Raw genomic sequence first — 22,814 nt, 5'->3', positions numbered from 1 at the left:
GGAATCTCGCTCTGTTGCCCAGGCTGGAGTGCAGTGGTGCAATCTCGGCTCACTGCAACCTCTGCCTCCTGGGTTCAAGCGATTCTCCTGCCTCAGCCTCCTGAGTAGCCGGGATTACAGGCGCCTGCCACCATGCCCAGCTAATTTTTGTATTTTTAGTAGAGACAAGGTTTCACCATGTTGGCCAGGCTGGTCTGGAACTCCTGACCTTAAGTGATCCACTCACCTTGGCCTCACAAAGTGCTGGGATTACAGGTGTGAGTCACCACGCCTGGCCTAGGATTTTTTAAATTAGATTTTTCTCCCAGAACATCAGTGTAAGAAAACAAGTTATATATGAAATGTATGAAATAGAGCTGGTCTGGTGATGAGGCTCGCGGGGGCTCTGGGCAATCTTCAGTGTCTTCTTTACGGAGGTCCCCAGCGTCGGAGCGGCATAGATCGGAGACCACTGATCTCAAGTAGGACTACATTTTAGAAAGCAGAACAAGCTGCCCCACGATGGAGTTCCTTTTGCCTAAGAAGCCAAGTGCTCCTATAGAGATGAACAATTCCACTTCCTGTTGCCACATTTTGAACTATTTATTGAATGAGGCAGTCAAAGACAGAAGGGGAAACAACACAGAATCCATGCTCTGCTACTGGGGTTTTGCTTTTTTCTTCGTCTTGGCAACTTCTCAAACTATTTGGAGGTTATTTCACCACAAAGGAACATGGACTTTAAAGTCCCTGGACAACTTCACAATGACGATAAAAAATAATAATTAAAAAAATAACAAATTGTAGAACTAGGACTATTTATATGTAAATTTCCCTCCCCTCCCCCCATTACGTACAGAAAAGAACATATAAAGAACATTAGATAGTTTTATATAAAACAAGCAAATACAAGAATCTGAAACTTCTCTCAAAGGTTGAGCAAGACGTGGAGAATCTTTTAATGTCGCATTAAAAAAACACATTAAATACACTATCACACACATGGGGAGAGCTGGGAGGAGGGAGGAGGAGCTGTTCCTGTACTCAAGGAGCAGAGATTTGACCTGTCGAAAAGTCAGGTGAATTCAGCCGCGGGAGACTCAGGGCTGGCAGCTGAGAAAGACAGAGTTTACGGTTATCAAGAACACCCAGTCAGTCAACACCTCCGAAGAGGCAAGCTGCTCCCAGCCTGGGCCACCAGGCTGCATCCAGGAATACGGGCCTCCAGGAGTCCCTTCTGAAGCAGGGCCTGATCCAGGAACACAGCAAACACCCTCAGCCGTTTTCTGCGGCCAGGTGTCCCTTCTTCCCTTCCGTGTACCGACCAGGCCCAACCAAGCTTAGCTTCCAAGGTCACACAAGATCGTGGACGTTCAGGGTGCTGTGGCCACAGACCAGGTGTCCCTTCCTGTTCGTTCCAGCGCCTCCTCTGTGAAGCTACGGACAGCTAGAGAAAATTGCTCCCACAGGTGTATCCTGGTCTAGGAAGATTTTCCTTTCCTTCCTTTCCCTTCCAACCCCTCCAACCCCCTTCCCATCCTCTCCCCTACCATGCACGCACACACACAAGCACACTTACACGCACGCACTCCTCAAACCCCTAATACTTCTGTTACCTTCAGTTCATATATACGAGCAATTCAGGACTGACCTTAAAACCAGAGCAACATTTTAATAGTCATGAGATCAAGAAGGATTCCTGGGAAGGAGAGGAGATGGGAGGCTGAGGCCCGGGAGCTTTCGAGACATTCATCTGCCTGTGGCAAGGTCAGCACCTGGGCCGGCCCGAGGAGCGTCTCAGCTGGCAGACCACGCAGCCCCTGGACCTTGCAAACACATCTCTGACCCACCCCATGCTGGAGCCTCTCTCCTCAGGTGAGTCCAGCAGGGAGAGTTCTGTGTGGCCACTGGGAGGCAGCTTTGGTGAAGGGCATGGTCACCTCCGCCTGAGTTTGTCAGTAGCTCAACGCATGACCCTGGTATGAACAAAAACTGGGTGACTGTGTCTGGCCACGTACCCTACCACCCACTAAACGGGGTGAATTATTGTTTCCACAGCTCACCTTGATTTCATACAGATAATTCCATGCGGGTTTCATACATATATATATATATGTATATAGATACTTTATATATATGTAAATGTGCATGTCCATATGTACACATATACATATATTCACACTCACACACACACACACATTTCCGCAGAAAGAAGTCCTGCCACAATTTGGCTTTTTTGGGACAGTGAAATTGACAACGCAGTTTCTTACTCCACCAATCCCAGAAAATCAAGAGTGGTGCTTTAAAAAATGCAATTCCAAAATCCGCTGCCTTTCTTCCTTTTTTAAAAAAAAAGGTTAACAAAACTTTTCTTCCAAAGTCGAGAGACTTAATTCCATTTGATTGCACCTCTGCAAACGTGTAAAAAATTTTGAAGTAGACTAGAAAACGATGCCATAATATGGCTGTATGTCACTGTTCCAATGTCACCACCTCCACAGCTTGGCCGTCCATGGTGACTGCGCTGTCTGATATCCTGGTGGTCACAGGAGCCATGGCCACCTGCACTGGTCCGTTGCCCTGGGCGAGGCTGGTCACCACAGTCTGGTACATGCTCACAGGGATCTGGACCAGGCCTGGAGAGACAAAGAGAAGACCGTTAGCGGGGCTCAGGCTCAAGTTCCCGGATGCTGGCTCAACGGGGGCACCCAGCTCTTGCCTTTGAGGTACTGTGGTCACCAACCCCAAGTGATCACATACCCATGGCCCAGGCACAAAGACATCTCTTTCCCACCCATTAAAATTTTTTTCATTAATTTTTAAGATTTATAATTGATATATAATAACTATTCATGTTTATGGGGTACAATGTGATGTTTCAATGCATGTATACATTGTAGAATAATCAAATCGAGATAATTACCAATCTCTTTAAAGATTTATCTTTCATTCTGGTGACAACATTCAAAATCTAGCTGTCTTGAACTATAGACCTCATTGTTACTCACTACAGTCACCCTACTGTGTAACTGAACACCAGAACTTTTATTCTTCCTTTGCACCTGCTGGCCAACCTCGCCTGCCCCCGTCCCCAACCATTCCCCAATAATAGTAGAATAACTATTATTCTACTCTCTACTTCTATGAAATCAACTTTTTTTCCATTTTAACTTTTATTTTTTATTTTTATTTTTTAAAGAGACAGGGTCTGGCTCTGGAGCCTCGGCTGGAGGACAGTTGGCGTGACCACAGGTCACTGCAGCCTTGAACTCCTGGATTCAAGTGATCCTCTCACCTCGGTCTCCTGAGTAGCTGGAACCACAGGCATGTGCCACCATGCCTGGCTAATACAATTTTTTTTTTTTTTGAGATGGAGTCTTGCTATGTTGCCCAGGCTGCTCTTGAACTCGTGGCCTCAAGCGATCCTCCCATCTTGGCCTCCTGAATAGCTGGGATTATAGGTGCGAACCACCAAGCCTGGCCATTTTAATTTTTTAAAAACAGACTATCAGGAAAGAAAAGTTTGGAGGAATTCTGAAAACATGCCTTAGGGTAGGGCCTCCCCAGCTTGCCGTGAAAGGGCCCTGCCTGCCTCCGCATCTAGGAAGCACAGGCCTGTCAGGTGTGAAATGTCCCCGGCCTGTCTTCTCCCTCTCAGAAAAGGCCACCATTACTTTTCCTTGATATTTGGCTACACTGCCTTTTTCAACCCTCTTTCTGCCTATGCTCAAGTCTCTCTCAGCCTGAAAAGAAAAAAACTTGTCCCTCTCCTATCCTGTCTTCTGGCCACTGCTCCATCTATGTGCCTTCCTTCATAGTCAAGCTTATTTATTAATTTATTTATTTTTAAAGCCTAGGTCACTTGTTTCCTGAGTGTTAGATTTCACACACCAGTAAAATGCAAAAACACATTTTGGTGTCAACTTAAAAAAAAAAAAAAGACCCCATCTACTCCCTAATATCACTATTATTTCAGAGTAGAAAGGATGGCTTAAAGGAAGAAGCACATAACCTCCATAAAGGTAGTCTGGCCTAAAAAGGGAAAGCTGATAACTTAATATATTTAAAAAAAGGATTCCCAGTAAGTAAAGCAGTAACTAATCTATACATCAATCTCTCTTCCTTCTGAAGCTACAATTACAGTGAATGAGGAAAAAAGGATATAAATGAGGGATGTCAGCATTTTTTTGGAAGATGCAAAGCAAATGTGAAATGGTTCTAATTTATTAGAGCAGTGGAAGGGGCAACTCCTATGCTCACACAGGGCTCAGGACATAGAGGCCTAGCTACTGCAGAAAGAGATGAGGCCAAAAATGAGAATGAGTGGGAAGTCTGAATTTAATTGATTAGACCAACCCCAACATCTAGACCTAAAGACCTTTGCTGACTGGGCCTCTGAGGTTCACCCACTGTATTGAAAAACTGACCCAGAGAGGCCCCTTTTAGTTCTTTTTGACATTTAAATCATAGGCTACTTTGATGAAGATAAAAATTAATTTAAAAAAGGCTTGTCAAAATATTTTCTAAGGCAAAAAATCAAATATAAGATTTTCTTTTCCCAATGTTAAATTGTATGTAACTGTTTTCTAGGAGCAAGTTCTGCCAGTTTAGGGCTTGTAAGGGGTAAGCATTCGACGATGCAATGAGACTTCATGAAGTGAGACTTGCTGTTCGGGTGACAGATCACTAGAAACCCTGGCTCCTCTGGTGTGCCCTCACACAAATGGAAGACGTGGCCAGTCGCCCCCACACTTGCAATGCAGGCCTGAGAGGAGGAGGAGAGAGGCCAGCCTCTATGTGCACATGGGCACAGGGGAAAGCAGGCTGAAGGGCCAGGCCTTGGCCTACAAAACTGTGGGCTTCAATTTCTTTCAACTAAACCTTTGCAAATGGCTCTTAACTATCTTTAATCAGTCCCTCTTTCAGTTCACCCCTTCCCAGTCACTCAAATTATCTTTATTATTATTTAAAAAATTTTTAAAAAATAGTGACAAGGTCTCACTGTGTTGCCCAGGTTGGTCTCGAACTCCTGAGCTCAAGTGATCCTCCTACCTCAGCTTTCCAAAGTGCTAGGATTGCAGGCATGAGCCACCACACCCAGCCAAATTATCTTTCCATAATGTGTTACTCCCCTCATCTCAAACATTTAAATTCCATGGTTTTAAAAAGGTTTCCAAAGCTTATAATAAAGCTCAAATGATTTAGCATGGTCTTCAAGGCCCCTCATGATTTGCCCTGGTCCATCTTTCCAGTCTCATCTCCCTCACTCACAGGTGCCCTGTGCTCTAGGTGCCCCCCACCCCCAGACTACTCTCAGTTCCCCCAATCTATCAGCCACACTCTTTTGGGCCTTTGCTCAGGTTATTCGTGAGATAGACTTATCCCACACTCCTTCCCTTTACACTGGGGTCAGCTTTCCCTCCTTGTGGAACCTGCCCCGTCCCAGCCTCATCAATGCTGGAACAGCCTCCTCTGGATTCTCAGGAGGCCCAGGGACAGCCATGGATAAGCCGGCTGGGCCAGTTGATGCATGTCTGCAACAGGCCTTCCCACTTGACAGAGGGTTCTTTCAAGATCAGGCCTGGCTCTGTCTTATTTCATGTTCCTCACAGTATGAAGTATGAAGTGTGCCACAAGTTGCTATCAGCATAGCCTCAAGGGCCATGTACTGCTGGCCTCAACCAGTGTGCAGCTGGGCCCTCTCCCCAGCGTCTAGATTCAAGGCATGGGCCTGAGTATATATATGTGAAGACCGTACAACCTCGTCAGTCCCCTGCCTCCTCCCAGTGTATCATGATCATGGTCTCCTCTGGTCAAACAGGCAAAGTTAACGAAATCACCCAAAATGCCCAGTGGCAAAGCCAAGACACCTGTGTACTCCTCCAGGGAACCCACCTGCTGGCAAGTAGCAAGCAAAACCAGAAGCAAAGGTCAGCTTCATTTCACTGCTCTTGCCTCTGGGCTCCATTCAGTTCCAAAAGCTCCAGGCCTGGGGAACCAGTCCCCTGCTGTGCAAACGCAGTGACTACAGTGTGCAGGGAGATCGTTTCTAACTGAGCAACCATCTGGGTTAGGGCTGGTGTGAACAGAAACTAAAAGAATTGTCAAAGTTGAATTTCTTTCACCCTGGCTGTGATGTGTTTGCGTTTCCTGTGATGTGGGCCCATGCCCAGTTGGTAAAATAGTTTTTATAGTATCATGGAAGATTGTCCCCAGAATAAAATGAAGCAAGGTTCTAATGCAAAAATCTTATCTATTGGCTGATACTGCCATCATCAGAATGATCTTCTGAATATCTGACCTGATCTTGCTGTTCTCCTTCACAATTCTTCAGTGGTTTCTGGTGGCTCACGGGATATCAAGTCCAAACCCCTTTGCAGGTATTTAAACTCTTCACGTCGGCCACTGTTGTTCAGTTAAGCCTGGTTATCCACTAATCCCCACTCACTTCACATGCCAGCCAGATGAACAACTTGACTGAGGTTCTCCAAGCACACACCTCCATGCCTTCTGCCTGGAGGGGGCTCCTCCCCTTCCTCCGAGAGCTAGCCCCAGCCTCTCTCCCCCCCATCTTGGGTCCTCTCCTCCGATGCTCCTCCTCGGCTCTCTGTACAGGCTCCTTGGAGGCAGTGGCCTCATTCATCCTCACTGCTTGCATGTCTTGTCCCCAAGGAGACTGCAGATTCCGTAAGGGTGGGATTAAGTCTCCATCTTTGAGTGGCCAGCAGTCAGCAGGTGCTGGAATGTTTTCTACTACCATGAATGAAACCTGCCTTCTAAGATTTAACATGTGTCCCTTCTAGGCATTGCGTGATTAAGGTGGGTGAGCCTTAGGGTGATGAGGCTGTTTTGGAACAAGAGCTTCCAGCCAAGAAAAAAAGCAACTTAAAAAATACTGCATTCAAGACTCATCCAAATAAAGCTGGTTTTGAAAGATTCCATCTTCTGTACTCCACCCTAGACAGGGAAGCAGCACATTTGGCCACACCTGGGTGAGGAAATGGTCCCTACCCAAAGCTCCCAGCGATGAGTAACTGGTGAGGACAGCCACACACCTTAGAAGCCCAGGAGAGGGAGGCCCTAATGGGAGTCATTTCATAAACTTGCATGCCTTGGAACCCCAATTCCGCTATTTTCTACATAGTTTCTGTCTACTGCCACCTTAAATAAATGCATGACCATCCCACTGTAGGGATTTTAAGACCTCTCTCTCTCTCACACAGCCATTTTGACATGGGATTAGATTAAATCGCCTCAGTGTCTCTGACCTAGCAGCCTTCATGTCCCTGGCAAGGGAAAGGGGGAGGGGCTGGAGGCCTGGAAGCCCAGCGTGCACTAAGTCGGGCAGCTGCCCTTGGAAGAGAGATGATTAAATGCTGAGGTACAGTAATCAGGCTGGGACTGTCCCCGCATCTGCTCAGCCTGTCCCTGATTAGCCCTAATCTAGAGGCGCATGTTAATCCAAGCTTGTATTCTGGGTCATTTCGATTGATTAAGCAACAGGAAGCCCTTCGTGTTCTACTTTAAGGGGTGGAAGCACTCCTTTTTCTTTCTCACAGGGCCCCTGTAGAGTCCTGGTAATGAGACCCTTGGCCTCAGTACAGGCCCTTTCCGAGCCCTCTCACCCCCGCTGCATGTCACTTGACGTCTGCTGAGACCCTCGAGAAGTCACAGGGCAGGGCTCCTTCCTTTTCACGAGTCAGAGCCAGAACCACGGGGCTCATCATAAAGGCACATACTTCTAACATCCTAAAGATTTTAGTATTTCAGGGCTACATACAACCTTAGAGTTCACTCAGTTTAATAAATACAACCCGTCTTTTTTTTTTTGAACTCAAAAGTAAACATAAAAATTTTATTTAAAAAAAAAAAAAAAACCCTCGGCCGGGCGTGGTGGCTCAAGCCTGTAATCCCAGCACTTTGGGAGGCCGAGACGGGCGGATCACGAGGTCAGGAGATCGAGACTATCCTGGCTAACACGGTGAAACCCTGTCTCTACTAAAAAATACAAAAGAAAAACTAGCCGGGCGTGGTGTCGGGAGCCTGTAGCCCCAGCTACTCGGGAGGCTGAGGCAGGAGAATGGCGCGAACCCGGGGGGCGGAGCTTGCAGTGAGCCGAGATCACGCCACTGCACTCCAGCCTGGGCGACAGAGCGAGACTCCGTCTCAAAAAAAAAAAAAAAACAAAAACCCTCAACACAGAGATCAAAGGAGGGCTGATTTTGTTCCCCAAATGACTGAGTTGATGGTAAAGTCAGGGGCCCTGGCCTTTGATTTGGGAGTTTTTCCATATATTAGAATGTCCTTAACACTCAACACCAGGGCCAGGAAGGACCCAGAAGGGAGAGGACTGTCCTCTTTGGGCCCCCTGCTGTTTTTCTTCTCAAGCTTCATAGTTTATAGAATTCAAGTTTATAGAATTGGTCAAAATGGAAAAAAGGTCAAAGGTGACTCGGAAAGTTCAGGTGCCAACAGAAAGATTTCCTCATCAAGCAGCAGTCAAACCCAAATCTCTGGAAGAACTGGCTGCAGGACCACGTTTCCCTGTCAAGGACAATGAGGCCTGACATGGCTCTATTTTTTTTTTTTTAATGAATATCATTCTTGAGCCAAAATGGGGAAACATGCTTTTCCCAAGTCTCCACTCTTCCCAAATAAATGGCAATAACATTCTTCTAGTTGCTCAGGCCAAAAGCTCTGAAGTCATCCTTGACTTCACATTCAACCCACCAGCTGATTCTCTCCCTTCAAATACAGACCCCAAATTCAACACTTTTCCTCCTGCCTCCCTGGATAAACACTACCATCTCTTGCCTTCCTTTGTAATCACCCACTTTAGCCCTTGCCAGAGGGATCTTTTAAGACTTCCATACAAAGTGATGCCTCTCAAATCACATTACATGGGTGGCAGATTATGACATCTACTCATAAGCCTGGCCTTGCACGCTGCAAAACAAGGGACCATGAGGTTTTACAGTGGTCTGTCTCTGATGGTGGCACCAGGGGAGCACTGTGGTAGACCATGGGCGCCAATGAGAGTTGCTTTAAAGGTTAGGGTCACAGCCTTGCACACGCTGGATTTATCATTCATGAGCCAATCTACTCTTCCAGATCTCTCCTGGGGCAATGAGTTTTATCACTTGCCTATTTGTAATGGAATTTACACACATACACATATGTGCATGTATATGTGGAATTGGAATTTATTTTATTTGAGGGAATTTATTTTTCCCAAGGCTAACTTCTTTCATTATTCAATATTATTGGATGAATAAGTATATATATCATGGTTAACATCTTAAAATATTGTTTGGCAAAAGCAATCCCATAAAAAAATTACTTTGCTTTCTCCGATCAGGAAAATAAAGTCCAAATAGCTAATAGTTGAAGGAGTTTACGTAGCCTTTCCCGCAAGCACTGTACTCTATCCCCTCATTACAATCACATGTGTCCCCTGGATGCCATGTGAACTTCCTCAGGCAGGCCCCTCTGTCTGGAATGAGGCCCTGCCAGTCTCAGGCCAGTTCTTCTGGCAGTTTCCACATGGTTCATGGGGTTGCCTCTGAGGGGACAGCCCACCTGGTTTCTCCCTCCTGTGACTTTATTGCCGCCACTATTCATTTGGCCCAGGTATGTGCTGACCTGTTCCCAAGGAGTTGCTGCTTTTCTTTTTATGTATCTGCATGCTTGCATTGTTGGCAGGACTGTTTTTTTTTTTTTTTTTTTTTTTTGAGACGGAGTCTTGCTCTGTTGCCCAGGCTGGAGTACAGTAGCATGATCTCAACTCATTGCAACCTCTGCCTCCCAGGTTCAAGAGATTCTCCTGCCTCAGCCTCCTGAGTAGCTGGGATTACAAGTGCCTGCCACCAGGCCCAGCTAATTTTTGTATTTTTAGTAGAGACAGGGTTTCACCGTGTTGGTCAGGCTGGTCTCGAACTCCTGACCTGGTGATTCACCTGCCTTGGCCTCCTGAAGTGCTGGGATTATAGGTGTGAGCCACTGCGCCCGGCCGAGGACTGTCTTTTAATGCTGAGCAACTTGAACACAGTAGGTGCTCAATAATTGAATACGATATGAAAATGAATCATTGATCATACTCTTCAAAAGATTTTCAGAACCCTCCACAGACTGAACAGCTTTAAGGCCTTTTACTGTGATCCAGAATGAAGTCGAATTTTCTCCACAACCACATTCTCATGGTGCTGTAGATCAGGTGCATTTTATGTGAGAAAAAGTAGGCTGTTTGTTTCCATTAAAGGCTTCGCAGTCAGAAAGACCTACATCTGAATCTTGGTTCTGCTGTTCAATGGCTTATGAGCCTGTTTCCTCATATGTAAAATGGTGATCACTCATCTTACAGGGCTGCTGAACTAGATGGGATGACACATTAAAATCTATTACAGTGCTTGGCACATAGTAGGTATATAATAAATGCCACTGCTTTTGAAAGATGACTCTGAGTATGAAGTTTGATGAAGTCTGGCTGGGGTCACAGATGTTAGACTAAAGCTCTCGGGAAACAGAAAGAAAAGCAGAGACAACACAGGTCTCCTTTCAGCAGTGATTTTCTCCTGCCAGGAAGCACATCATTCGCCAAAGGCCTTCAAAGATGCAAAGATTAAAGATAAAAGCCATGAAATCAGGGCAGATGGACTGGCAGGCGGCTTCCCTTCTGAAACACAGCGATGGTCAGAACTGGCACTGCACATGACGTAGATGAAGCAGTTGCTAATCGAGTGCATTTGTCAATAAGCAACCAGGCGAAACCACTCCTCAATATTAAGAATGTGAAAAACACGATCAGGGCAGTATGATGTGATGTCATCACCCTGATACGTTTCTGAAGTCTTCCAGAAACTAACAGGCTTTAGCCTAGCAGAGCACAGGACTGCAGGGCTGTCGAAGTTATCCAGCACCATAGCAGGCCCTCCTCCCCTCACCCCACGACAAGATAGAGCAGGACAGACAGCCTGAGGAAGAATGGGCCTTTCATTTGCCCTCACAGTCTGGGAAACCTTTGGGAATTGTTGTTTGCTGTAACTGAATCTTTCAGCCCGAAGGCCTTCCAAGTTGGTCATGGAAATATCTTTAGTTGGGAGAAAAATATTGATGGCTGTTCAGAGAAAAAGAGAGAGCTAAACAAATAATAAACATGACAGTTGGTGGAAGAGAAGTAATTCTTAAAACCCAAAGGAAAATTTACATTATGTAATGCCTTCTTTAGTTTATGAACATGAACGCTAACTATGTACATCAAGGAAATACTGGCCCAAATGGGAACCGGGACCATGATTAGAAAGGAGGGAATACATGAGTAAGAAATGAAATTACGGATTATATTGCTTGAGTCTTTAAGGAGCCAGCAAGGGTATCTATAGGTGTTTCTAGGGGTGACAGGCAGGAAGGAAGTCCTTTAAAAATTCTTCCATTTACAGGCCTGGAAAAATATTTACATCAGTGGCTGACGTCTAAGGAAAGCCACTCTATGAAGAAAAACAGGCATGGTATGTGCCAGTATAGAAGTGGAAGAAGATAACAGGAAATCAGTAAAGAAGCTCGTCTAGCAGGCAGACATCAGTTAGGCTGAGAATACCAAGGACTAGAAGGAAGAGGACATATGTAGGGCAAGAAGAGGAAAGTCATGAAGAGAACGTCAATATCAAACAAAAAGGAGGTCCAAGTAACCTCATGATAGTAGGGCAAGCGGGGAAGAGAAAAAGCATTTCTTTCCCAGTGGTTCTGTTTCTGTTCTATTAGCTCCTTCTGGGACATTTAATCTCCCTTTTCCGCGTTTCCTAAGTCCAAGGCTTTTGGGTACATTTGGAGGATTTATGGATTAAAATATGTCTTACATCTGGCAAATACGGAATATGCTCATGAAGCCAAGAGCAGCCTCACAGGTGCCTTGGTGCACAGGGTGCTTTTCAGCACCCAGTGTTTTCTTCTGTCTTGCTGGACCATCTCAAGACTCAGAGAAACTGCTTTCTGGAATAACATTCAAAGGAGAGACTCTGGTTGAGACCGGGTCACTCTATCTTTTGCCTGATTTTGCAGACCACCAGGAAGCTTTTCATGCCCCGCATCCCACAGGCCAAATACTAAAACTGAATTCATTTTTACTTTATTAGTAAATATATCTCAAAACCTATTTTGGAGATACAATATCATGATTGCCTTTTGAAATTACTAGAGATGCCCAGGAGCATTATGAAATCAGGGTTCTGTGTTTCAGTATTCAGAACCACCATGGTTTATTATCTTGACAATTGAGCTCCCAATGTGGGCATGAACAAGCTAACTGCAAGGCCTGTTGACCCTGCCAAGAAGGCTTTAAACTGAAGACGGCAGGAGAGAAGGCGTTCTGCTAGAGCTTGTGGAATATGCATGTGCTCTGCAGCAGCGGTCCCGAGCATTTCTGGCACCACAGACTAGTTTTGTGGAAGACAGTATTTCCATGGATGGGGGGTTTGAAGGAGATGGTTTGGGGATGAAACTGTTTCACCTCAGATCATCAGTTCACAATGGGGTTCGTGCTCCTATGAGGATCTGATGCCGCTACCGATCTGACAGGTGGAGCTCAGGTGGTGATGCTCGCTCACCTGCCACCCACTTCCTGTGGTGCCAGGGGTTGGAGACCCCTGCTCTGGAGGACATCTGATCTGACTACAGAGAAGGGCAAGGGGTACCCGGTAAATTCCCAGAAGAAATCACTAGGAAGAAGGGTGGGAACAACACTCAGGTGGAGGTGTGTGTGCCAGAGGATAGAGATGCAGAGTGCACCAATATTTTAAAATGGAAAGTGGAACCCAGATGACAAAGAGAAGAAGAAGAAGGTCACCAGGAGCCTGCAACAGTCAGGTGCAGAAATGAACAGCAGGTCCAATCAGGAGTTACTCAGAGTTAGGAAGGGAGATTTGTTTATTTTTCTGTTATTATTATTTTCAAACTTTTTCTTTTTTTTTCAAACTTTTTATGATGGAAAATGTCAAATAGGTACCAGGAGAGGGAGGAATACAGCGAACTCCCATGTGCCTGTCATCCAGCCCCTGCCTCTTCTATCTGAGCAGGGATACACTGAGGCAAGGAAGCTTCCAAAGATGTACTCGTGACTTTTCATCCCCTCACTCAGCATACTCTGTAGAGCACCATTTAGGAAAAAGCCACAGAAAAACTAAAACTTTTTAAGAGCACATAAAGGGCAGAATTAAATTTGCTCTGGGCAGTGAGACACCTGAAAAAAGCAGATCAGTAAGTGGAAATAGACAGTAATGGGGCTTTAGAGTCAGATGGAGAGAAATCTATCCCGATAAACTTCATCAAATTTCTCTCCTGCTTTTCCTGTCTGAACTGTACTTAGCATAGCCAAATTGTTAATGGGGACAAGTTCTTTATACATAAAGAATCCCAACTAGAGGTGGGAGGATCACTTGAGGCCAGGAGTTCGAAGCTGTAGTGCGCCATCATCGTGTCTGGGAACAGCCACTGCACTCCAGTCTGGGCAATGTAGTAAGACCCTGTCTCTTAAAAAAAAAAGAATTCCAGCTAATCAATGCAAAGGAAACATTTAACACTAGAAAAATCCGATAATCAATGGTTACTAAAACGATCAGGTGACCGAGTGAGGGGGACTGCACAGAAGAGGAATCCCACCATCCATGCAGGAAGCAGCGCCTGGAATGACAGCCTCACAGTGACTCTATCCTCCAGCTGCTTCCTTCTTTCCCCAAAGATGAACCCACCTGTGGCTTTGTCAGTCAGGATCCACTTGCGACCTGCACGATCTGCCATAAAGAGGCCTGACAATAACACAGAACTGTTAAAAAAAAAAAAAAAAAGCACCGGGCAAGATGGGCCACCAGCCCCGCTGCGGCGCTGCAGCTTCCCATGCACATCCGGTGCAGGGTGCACAGCCTCGCTCCTTCCACCCGTGAGGAAAGCCTTCGGCAAGCATGCCAGCACCAAGTGCTAATGTGCACTTAGACCACCAGATTTTAGTTCAGTTGAAGGGAGAGGGGGTCATTTCCCTCATATTTCCCCCTCGCCATTGGAATTTGTGATGTGATTTTCTTGTAGCACTTACCTTCCTAATTATGTCTTCTTTAAGCTAATATGAAAACTAATTTGTATTCCCTAAGTACCCAGCAGCTGGGTCGGGGGCGGAGGAGATGGTCCAGGCTTATACTGGCTCGCTCAGAGAAATTGCCCAAGGATTTAAAATGTGTCACGAGTAATCTGCATGACAGATAATCTGTAGGTAACAAGTAAGAGTTGACTATATTCACATTTGCAAAACCAACAGGCCACTTCTGTATCTTAGGACCACTATGAGGATAAATAACATCATGCTCACATGACTTAAGTTCTTGAGAAAAAAGACACGGTCTAAATTTGAAGTAGTGTTGTTATTTTACGTGGGCTTTCTCCAGGAGTCAAAGCAACTGTGCAGTAGCTACTAGACACAGACAAATGGAAGAAGCAAGATTAAAGGCCCTGTCCTTGGTCCCAGGAGTTGCTGGAAATGGAAAGTGTTGGCAGCCCAGCGTTCCACGCCCAGCAGCATTGTCCACACAATGCACAATTCGTTTGCACACTCTTGGCTCAAGTGTTCACATGCCCTCTTGTTTTAATAAGATGTTCCGTTTAATGAGAAAAGGACTGTCTGGTCCAACAGCAGGGCTGTGAAAGCTTAATTAGGAGAAGGCCAAGGAGAAGGTCAGCTGAAAGTGGACATTTCTAAAATTAAATTCCCTTCTCATTTTTATAATTCAGGTTTAAAAAAAAAAAAAAAAAAAAAACAAGGGGTAGGGGTGGGAAAAGGACATGAAATCCTTGGAAGAAAAAATACAAAAAGCTGAACAAGAACACAGTCTAGGTAACATGGCTGGAAGGAGTTGTTCCAGAAACATTCAGGCAAATTTCATTTTTTCCTTCCAACAAGACTGCACTAGAAACTCCCAGGCTTCCTTCAGCAGTCGAGGCATTTCAAGAGGTTCAGACCAACCTCAAACAGTGCAGTCCACTAGAGCTTCCTGTGATGATGGGCACGTTCTGTTTGAGTGCTGTCCAACACGGTGGCTAGAGCGCTTGAAATGTGGCCAGCATGACTGAAGAACTTATTTTAAAATTTTATTCTGTTTTAAACAGTTTAAATAGCCAGAGCACAGCTCTAAAACCTTTCCAGAGCTTCCAGTGTGCCAACTGCGTATCATAAACATGCCTCCGACAGACACAAACACTCACACTGTGTAACACTCTAAGGGTTGCCTTTGTTGAAATGGAAACTCAATCTAAATTGGATGCTTTGTATTTACCTAAAATATAGTTTTCTGGCATTTCCCTTATTTAAATCACAGGTTCTTTCCTTTACTGCCATACCTCATCAACTTATTTTAATACTCTCCAGCCCCCTAGGACTCTGCATGAGAAACTATCAGCATGTGAAAGCAATGCAGTGTAGATGGACGTTACAGTGCTGCAGGAATACGGAGAGGCTGGGCTGGGCGGAGTCAGAAGACTGCTGGACGCCTCTCTAGCAAGCCAATCTGATAGCATGGTCTTTGTAGTCTCCCTCACAGCAATGTCTCAGTTTCCATATTTAGACGACTCCTTCAATGATTCTCAGATTCAATTGCTAGGCTTCATGATGGCAAAGTTTTTTTTTTTTTTTAAATCAATTTCACTTCGAAAATCCCATTTAGGCTCTGAAAATCTCTAAACTGGGACCTTTCTAATAATGAAGATTTGGTGTAATTATAATGTCACAGGCAATTGTGCTGACAAAGCAAAACCAGTATGTCTCCTTGCCAGGCCTTTGCTCTCAGTCTGACCAACAGGAGGAGAAAAGAGGCTTTGTCAGGAGCAGATGTGTACTGGGAGGCCCCTGGAAAGCAGATCTGTTGAATGAAGCAGGTGCCACTTAGACATTCACTTCACTGACTCCAACCACAACCTCCCCTTCATTTGATATCCTGCTCTTGGCAGAAGGATGGAGAAAGAGCATTGCACAAAGAGGAAGCATGTTTGTCCTGTTCAGATTACTGCTTCTGCCAGGCTGCTGCTGCTGCTGGGTTCTGCACATTTGCTCTTTATTAAGCAAATGTTAGAGCTGGGTGCTGGCAAGTGAATCCCTGTATTTACACAGGTAACCTGAGAGCCAGAGGGCCCCAAACCATCCTGGCTGCGAGGGACAAGCTATTAGAGTTAATAACAGGACACTGACATTCCTTCAAAATCCTAATGGAAGTCTAAATAAAAAGAGGAAAGTCCCCTTTACCCAATAACCTGAAAAACTTTATTCTATAAGAATTTTTCCTGTTCTGATATTCTGATTCCTGTGTGAACGGTGATTAATGCCCTTTTTACATGCTCAATTGAAATGACTCCAATTAAACTTGTCCGATTACAGCTCTGGATTTGGTATGCCAGAAAAAAAAAATTCCTTTACAGAATAGTGCTCACAATGACAGGCACAAGATTCAGTCTTGGTTTATAAGGAGCTGGAATAATCTAAGACCAAAATCTGCCTTTACATACAAAGACTCGGAAAGATCTGCGGACCTAAAGGGAAGGAGAATGAGACAAAGAAGCATGTAACTTGGCCTTGAGGACACCGTGGATGGAGAGGAGACCACAGTCAGTGGCATCCATCTGCCAGATGGCAGGGACCTTCTTGGGAATCTGTCCGGGAGCCCTGACCTGAGTTGTCTGCTCGGAATGTCCCTGGCTCAGATTGGTGTTCTGTTCATAGGATGGTGTGCTGGCTCATTGAGTTTCCCCAAGCTGAGAATACCCAAGACAGGCAGACCAAAGAGTACATGAATTACGGAACTGAAGTACAGAAAAGCAGAGTACATGAAGGTATGCCAACGGGGCTTGACAACATGTGCTAATTCCCTGTGGGGCCCTGACACGTTGACTGGAGGCACCCAGTCTTTCACATGAAAAGTATCTAAAAGCTGTATCTGAAGGACATGGTCATGGCTTAGATGAACACTAAGAATAGAGACTGCCAGCTAGTGGCCTATCATCTCATTGTAAAGGCCCTCTATGTCCACTTTTGATCTGCAGTCTTTAAGCCTTCAAATAGCAGAGCCTAGGTTAGCAGTTCCCGGCATACAAATGGTGAATGCCCGAGGCCACCCCAGTTTATAATGGTAAAGAGAGAGAATGACGCATCCCCTCTGGATGTGCAGACTACACAGGGAACCTAAACCTGCAAAGAGGAACAGGAGATACTCTCATGAGGCAGTGCTGGTCTTTCTGGAGGTGTCCACAGCTCAGCATCTCTGCAGGAGGCAAAGAAAAGCACCAAAGAACCCTGGCAACTGGAAATCCCTCCAGCTATGGGGGGTATGCCTGAGGAGCGACAGGAAAGCCCTAGTGATTCTAGAAAACAGAATCTCAGTATGCCTGAGGGATACGATGGACTTCCACCAGGAACACAGGATTCCTGAAGTAGGGATCCTTGTGGGAGATTCACTACCACCTCTCTGCAAATGAAGACTCACTGGCCCCGGTCCTAAGCATGTGTGTCAGAAGTACGAAGAGTGAACCTCCGAAGGTTACTTCCCTTCCCATTCAGTGTGAATGACTAATCATTATAATGGTAATAATCGTAACAGCAGTTGCAGCAGTGGTAGTCAACAGTTACTGCGTGCCTCAGATGCCCCAGCCGGTAAAGAGAGTAGGATTATAGTCTCTGCTACCCCTCAAATTAGTGCCATCAATACATCTCCCAGGATGGGGGAGACTGGGGAGTCAGGAAAACTGCTACCTCTTCCCGAGAGCTATTTTGGAAGGCACACTGGACTTCAGGAGGTCATTATGAAGACAGGGAGGGAGGACACATTTTAGAAGTGAAGAATCACCACTGAGCTGTCCCTTCCCCTCCTCAACACCATGAAAAGGTTGGGTGAGAAACACACATGGGGCAGAGAACTGTACCCCTCTTTGAGTGTCTAGAATCAAGAGCCCCAGTGAACATCTCTGTGCTCCCATTTCTCAGCAGCAGCTCTGTTTCACTGTGAAATCTGGAATTCACCCAATAGTCATGGCTCCTGTCAGCCTTGTGACCATCAGGCTTTGGATGTTTAATCTTTTGGCGGGCTACTGTAAATCCATTAGAGCACCTGGCTGCAGATACCTGTAGCCTAGAAGAGAAACTTGCACTTGTGAGGAATCCAAGTGGAAATATGCACGTGGCCTGAGTCATGAATAAACTCACTAGGAAGTGAGTCTCGGTGTCGCCACTGTCTCCGGTCTCAGGTTTTCCTGCTTGGACTCTGCAGTGCTTAAAAATAGATCAGCTCTCCTTGCAACCCTCCCACCCTGCTGTTTACTGGCTGTGGATTACTGCAGTCACATGGGTAGATTTTTTTTTTTTTAAAGCAAAGCCATGCTGTTTATGAGCTGAGGAGGTCACTGGAAGACAAGGCTTATCAAGTATTCGTGTTGTCCTCCCCTGTGCAGAGGGGGCACAACTTGCCAGAAGAGCGCAGTGTTATTGATACAGCCCTTAGATCAGCACTACCCAATAGAACTGTCTTCAGTGATGGACATGTTCTGTATCTGCACAGTCCATTAATGTGGCTACTAGGTACATGTGCCTGTTCACATTTAAATGTGAATAAATTATAATTAAATTAAAAATTCAGTATCTCAGGGCGTATGTGGCTATTCAGCACTTGAAATAGGATTGTGACTAAAAACTACCTTTAACATTTTATTTCATTTTAATTAACTTGCATTGAAATTCAAATAGCCACATGTAGCTAATAGCTATCCTACTGGACAGTACAGATTTAGATGTTAGGTTTTGGTATCATGTTTTTATTTGCCTCTGCTAAGATTTACCATGACTCTTTGACTTCTGAAGTCAGTAAAACATACCTGCCACCATTCCTTAAAACAATCCTGCAAAGGAGTCAGCACACCAAGTACTAGCATAACCAGATGAATAATGAAGACCATGATTTTCATGTGTATTATGCCTTCTTTACTTTCTAGGTTGGATAAGCTGGCAAGAGGGAGTAAAAGGGAAGAAGGGAGTTTCGTTGGGCAGTACAAAGAGTACTGGAGATCTGGTATGATTTCCAGTCTTACTATTTAATAGCTGACAGATCCTGGGCAAGTCCTGGCTTTAGCTGCCTCTGAACAGGGCTTAGAAGATCTGTTCTACTCAGTTTACTGGGCGAAGGTAGAATAATGCAGACATTGCTTAGCCATTTGCAAGGAGATGATGGTGGCAGTGGTGGTGGTTGTAGCAGTAGTAAAACAACAAAATGAAAGAATGGACAATGAAAGGAAAAAGATGAAGACCCTAAATAATTACGCTCAATGCATATAGCCAAAAGGCAAAATTAGAGCCAACTGAAATGGTTATTTTCCTGGTATGACATCTACCAACATGTTTCCCAGAATGAAAACGATTCATCTTAGAGAAAAGTTAGCTGAGTTAAATGGGAAAAGTCCCTGTCTGCAAAGAAAGACTATTTCCCAGGGGGGCGTGTGGAAGACCCTAAGAGACACTGCTGTCCCAAGGTGCTGCATCACACACACTGTTCAGTTCCCAGGCACAGCCGCCAGCTCCCAGCTCAGCTGGAGCCGCAGGCCACGCTCGCATACTGCCCTCACTCCTCTTCATTTTGATCCACAGCTCACAGCTCTCCTTATAAGAAGGAATCTTTTCAAGTCTATTTAAAAAAGACCTATGATTCCAAAGGAGAAACAGTTGTAATACACAGGAATTTTCATTTGCTTTTTCTTACAGAACAGACGATGCCTCAGCGCGGTCTGAGACCAGCACCCTAGTGTCTTCATTTTCTCTCAAGTCACTCTATCAACAAGGGGGTGAGAGGAAAGGACCGTTTACATTACAGGAGGGCAGCCTAAAAATCCATAGCTACCAGCTGTGCTGCTCTTTGGGGACCTTGAAGATGAGAGGCTTGTATCCTGGGACTCACAGCTCACACAAAAAACAGTTGCTTAGGGGTTGCCTGCTACAAGTCCTAAGGCACTGAGCTTACCATCTTTGGATGAAAGCTACAAATGGTATCACAGTGTCATAGAACACAACAGTACTTTTAAGGCTATTATGCTATGGTGACTGAAAATGCACTCTTACACTAGGACTATTTAACACATTTATTTAAACTTTAATTAAAATAATGAGGCAAAAAGTGATTTAGTACACACTGGAATGGCACATCAGCAACCTTTTTGGGGAAAAACAATAATACAGTTCCTAAATTAATTTAACATGTACATCTCAATGGACTCTTGTGAGAACAAGCCCGGATGCTGATGTGTCCAGGGAACGAGGAGCACAGAAAAAGGTGGAAGGAGAGACGTGTTTTACAGCCCAACATGCGGAGGATTGGCACCGTCCCTCTCACTTGTAAAGAGCTGGAACAGAGGGACATGCAGTAAGTAAAAATGGATGATGGTGGTGACAAAGAGGAAAAAATGGCAAAAGCTACCTTTTGTGATGGAGGTGAAATACAATGCAGCTGTTGAGATTTGAAGACAGACTGTGCCATTTTAGGAGTAAAAAGGCCACACTCATGACTGCAAACTATGTACAGAAGAGAAGAGCAGCCCCAGACGAAGGCACATGATAGAGCCTTTAAACAATGTCACCTTGTATTTTCTTCAGTCAAGGTTATAGAAGGGGCTTCTGCTCTATTCCCATTTTTACAAGATCCACCTCTGCAACATACATGTTCAACTGCGTAAGGCAAGCATTCAGGTCTGTCTTAAAGACAGGGAAGCAGCGTCTGCATAGTACTGTGCACTCTAACATGTGTGAGGAACGATGGAGAAGAAATTGATGCCGACAGCTAAAGGATTTTATATTTATGATGCATCCCTGTGCCAGGCACTATGCTAAGAACAGGAATCATCTTGTTTAATGCTCACAACTTCCTTCTGAGTACAGAACTATCATTATCCTAATTTTTATAGCTAAGGCTTAGAGAGGTTAATTTGCTTGCCTAAGATTACAGAGCTTGTTACAGGTTCAGCTTTTAGGGTATCCAGCTCTGTGGGACCTCCCCTGTCCCTTGCTCCTCCTTTTATTCTCAGTGCTATACCAGGTATCTTCAAAGTTAAATGCTCCTCACCACCACCTTCTGTAGTAGAGGTTCTTAACCTTTTTTTGTGGGCTGGAGATGAACGGGGTGGGGGCGGGCGTGGGAATGCCTCTGGTCTAGTTACACATTCAATCAAAGCTATAGATACCCTCCCTGCTGCTAGCAGAGGCAAAGAAAAAAAAAAAGGCGATACCAAAAAAAAAAAAAAAAAAAAAATACTTTTGTATAGAATTTCTCAGGGTCCATAGACCCCAGGTTAAGAATATCTTATTGGGCTGGGTGTGGTGGCTCATGCCTGAAATCCCAGCACTTTGGGAGCCCAGATCATTTGAGGTCAGGAGTTCAAGACCAGCCTGGCCAACATGGTGAAACCCTGTCTCTACCAAAAATACAAAAAATGAGCTGGGTGTGGTGGCGCGTGCCTCTCAGGAGGACATGTTCTGTATCTGCACAGTCCATTAACGTGGCTACTAGGTACATGTGCCTGTTTACATTTAAATGTGAATAAATTATAATCAAATTAAAAATTCAGTATCTCAGGGCGTATGTGGCTATTCAGCACTTGAAATATGATTGTGACTAATAACTACCTTTAACGTTTTATTTCATTTTAATTAACTTGCATTGAAATTCAAATAGCCACATGACGAGACAGTGGGAAAAAAAATCCTATGGTTCTTATAATACACATAAAGTTGGTTTTCATGGGAAATTAAAACATGTGTTGCCTCCTTTGGCTCTAGCTGGGTTTGCTCTAGCTGGGTTTACCACTTTTATAATCAGTACAGAACAGGCTTACAGCCATCCTGTCTCACTTGGGAGGCCTTGCAGAATAGAAATGTGTGTTCTAATCTCTCATGCAAGGACCTCACCCAAGAATCCTGCTTTCGTGTCTGAACTTCTTGTTGGTCCTCACCCATCTTCTCTCTTACCCCTCTTGCTAAAAAGATTTAATTTTTAAGAAAGTATTCTAATGAGCATAGTTGAGATTAAATTCTGCTGGGAAAACATACGTATTTTCAGAAGTTTTTAATAAGGTCAAAGAAAACAGGGATGTGAAAAGGTGAAGATTGTTTAGTGTAAAGAGAAGATAGAATGTTTTTCCCTAAAGAAACTTCTACACTGACTTAACTTGGTAGTTAGAATGCATAATAAAATGTACGTTTGTTTTACAGTAGCACAGTAAGGCAGAGTGGGGTCTTATAGTTTTATTATTTACTTATTTTATTATTATTATTGTTATTTTTTGAGATGGATTCTCACTCTGTCACCCAGGCTGGAGTGCAGTGGCGCAATCTTGGCTCACTGCAAGCTCCGCCTCCCGGGTTCACGCCATTCTCCTGCCTCAGCCTCCCGAGTAGCTGGGACTGTAGGCGCCCGCCACCACGACCGGCTAATTTTTTGTATTTGTTAGTAGAGACGGGGTTTCGCCGTGTTAGCCAGCCTAACACGGATCATGAGCCTGACCTCATGATCCGCCTGCCTCCGCCTCCCAAAGTGCTGGGATTACAGGCGTGAGCCACCGTGCCCGGCAGTCTTATGGTTTCAGATAATGTTATGTTGAAGTCTTAAGGTGGAACCTCAGCAGCAAGACTGTTGCCAGGACCAGCGCAGAATGTGCGACATGCTACCCTGAAGATACATGCGAAGGGCTGCTTCTTCTCTAAATGTAATGACAATGCCTTGTCATTAGCTTATTTTAATTTTAATTTAATTTAATTTTTATTTTTTATTTATTTATTTTAT

At 44.8% G+C, this 22,814-nt stretch overlaps 1 protein-coding gene across 9 annotated transcripts in view; it reads right to left on the bottom strand.

Moving 5' to 3' along the window:
• Positions 1 to 557: 557 nt before the first annotated feature.
• Positions 558 to 22,814, bottom strand: part of NRF1 (nuclear respiratory factor 1) — a 151,402-nt gene continuing 129,145 nt past the window's right edge. For 6 of the 9 annotated variants that reach the window (XM_023223412.1, XM_023223411.2, XM_023223413.1 and 3 more), the window contains 2 exons: positions 13,719 to 13,775; positions 564 to 2,615 (listed from right to left, as the gene is read on the bottom strand). In XM_023223412.1, coding sequence (XP_023079180.1) covers positions 2,452 to 2,615; positions 13,719 to 13,775 — 221 coding nt within the window. In that variant the 3' untranslated portion in view covers positions 564 to 2,451. Of the gene's footprint in view, positions 2,616 to 13,718; positions 13,776 to 22,814 lie in introns of all 9 variants that reach the window. The other 3 variants (XM_023223418.1, XM_023223417.1, XM_023223419.1) reach the window with 1 other exon arrangement.

This window comes from Piliocolobus tephrosceles, chromosome 8 (genome assembly GCF_002776525.5).
Source record: "Piliocolobus tephrosceles isolate RC106 chromosome 8, ASM277652v3, whole genome shotgun sequence".
Taxonomy (NCBI): Eukaryota; Metazoa; Chordata; class Mammalia; order Primates; family Cercopithecidae; genus Piliocolobus; species Piliocolobus tephrosceles.
The sequence above is the reverse complement of the archived record's forward strand: the minus strand, read 5'-3'. Positions and strand labels throughout refer to the sequence as shown.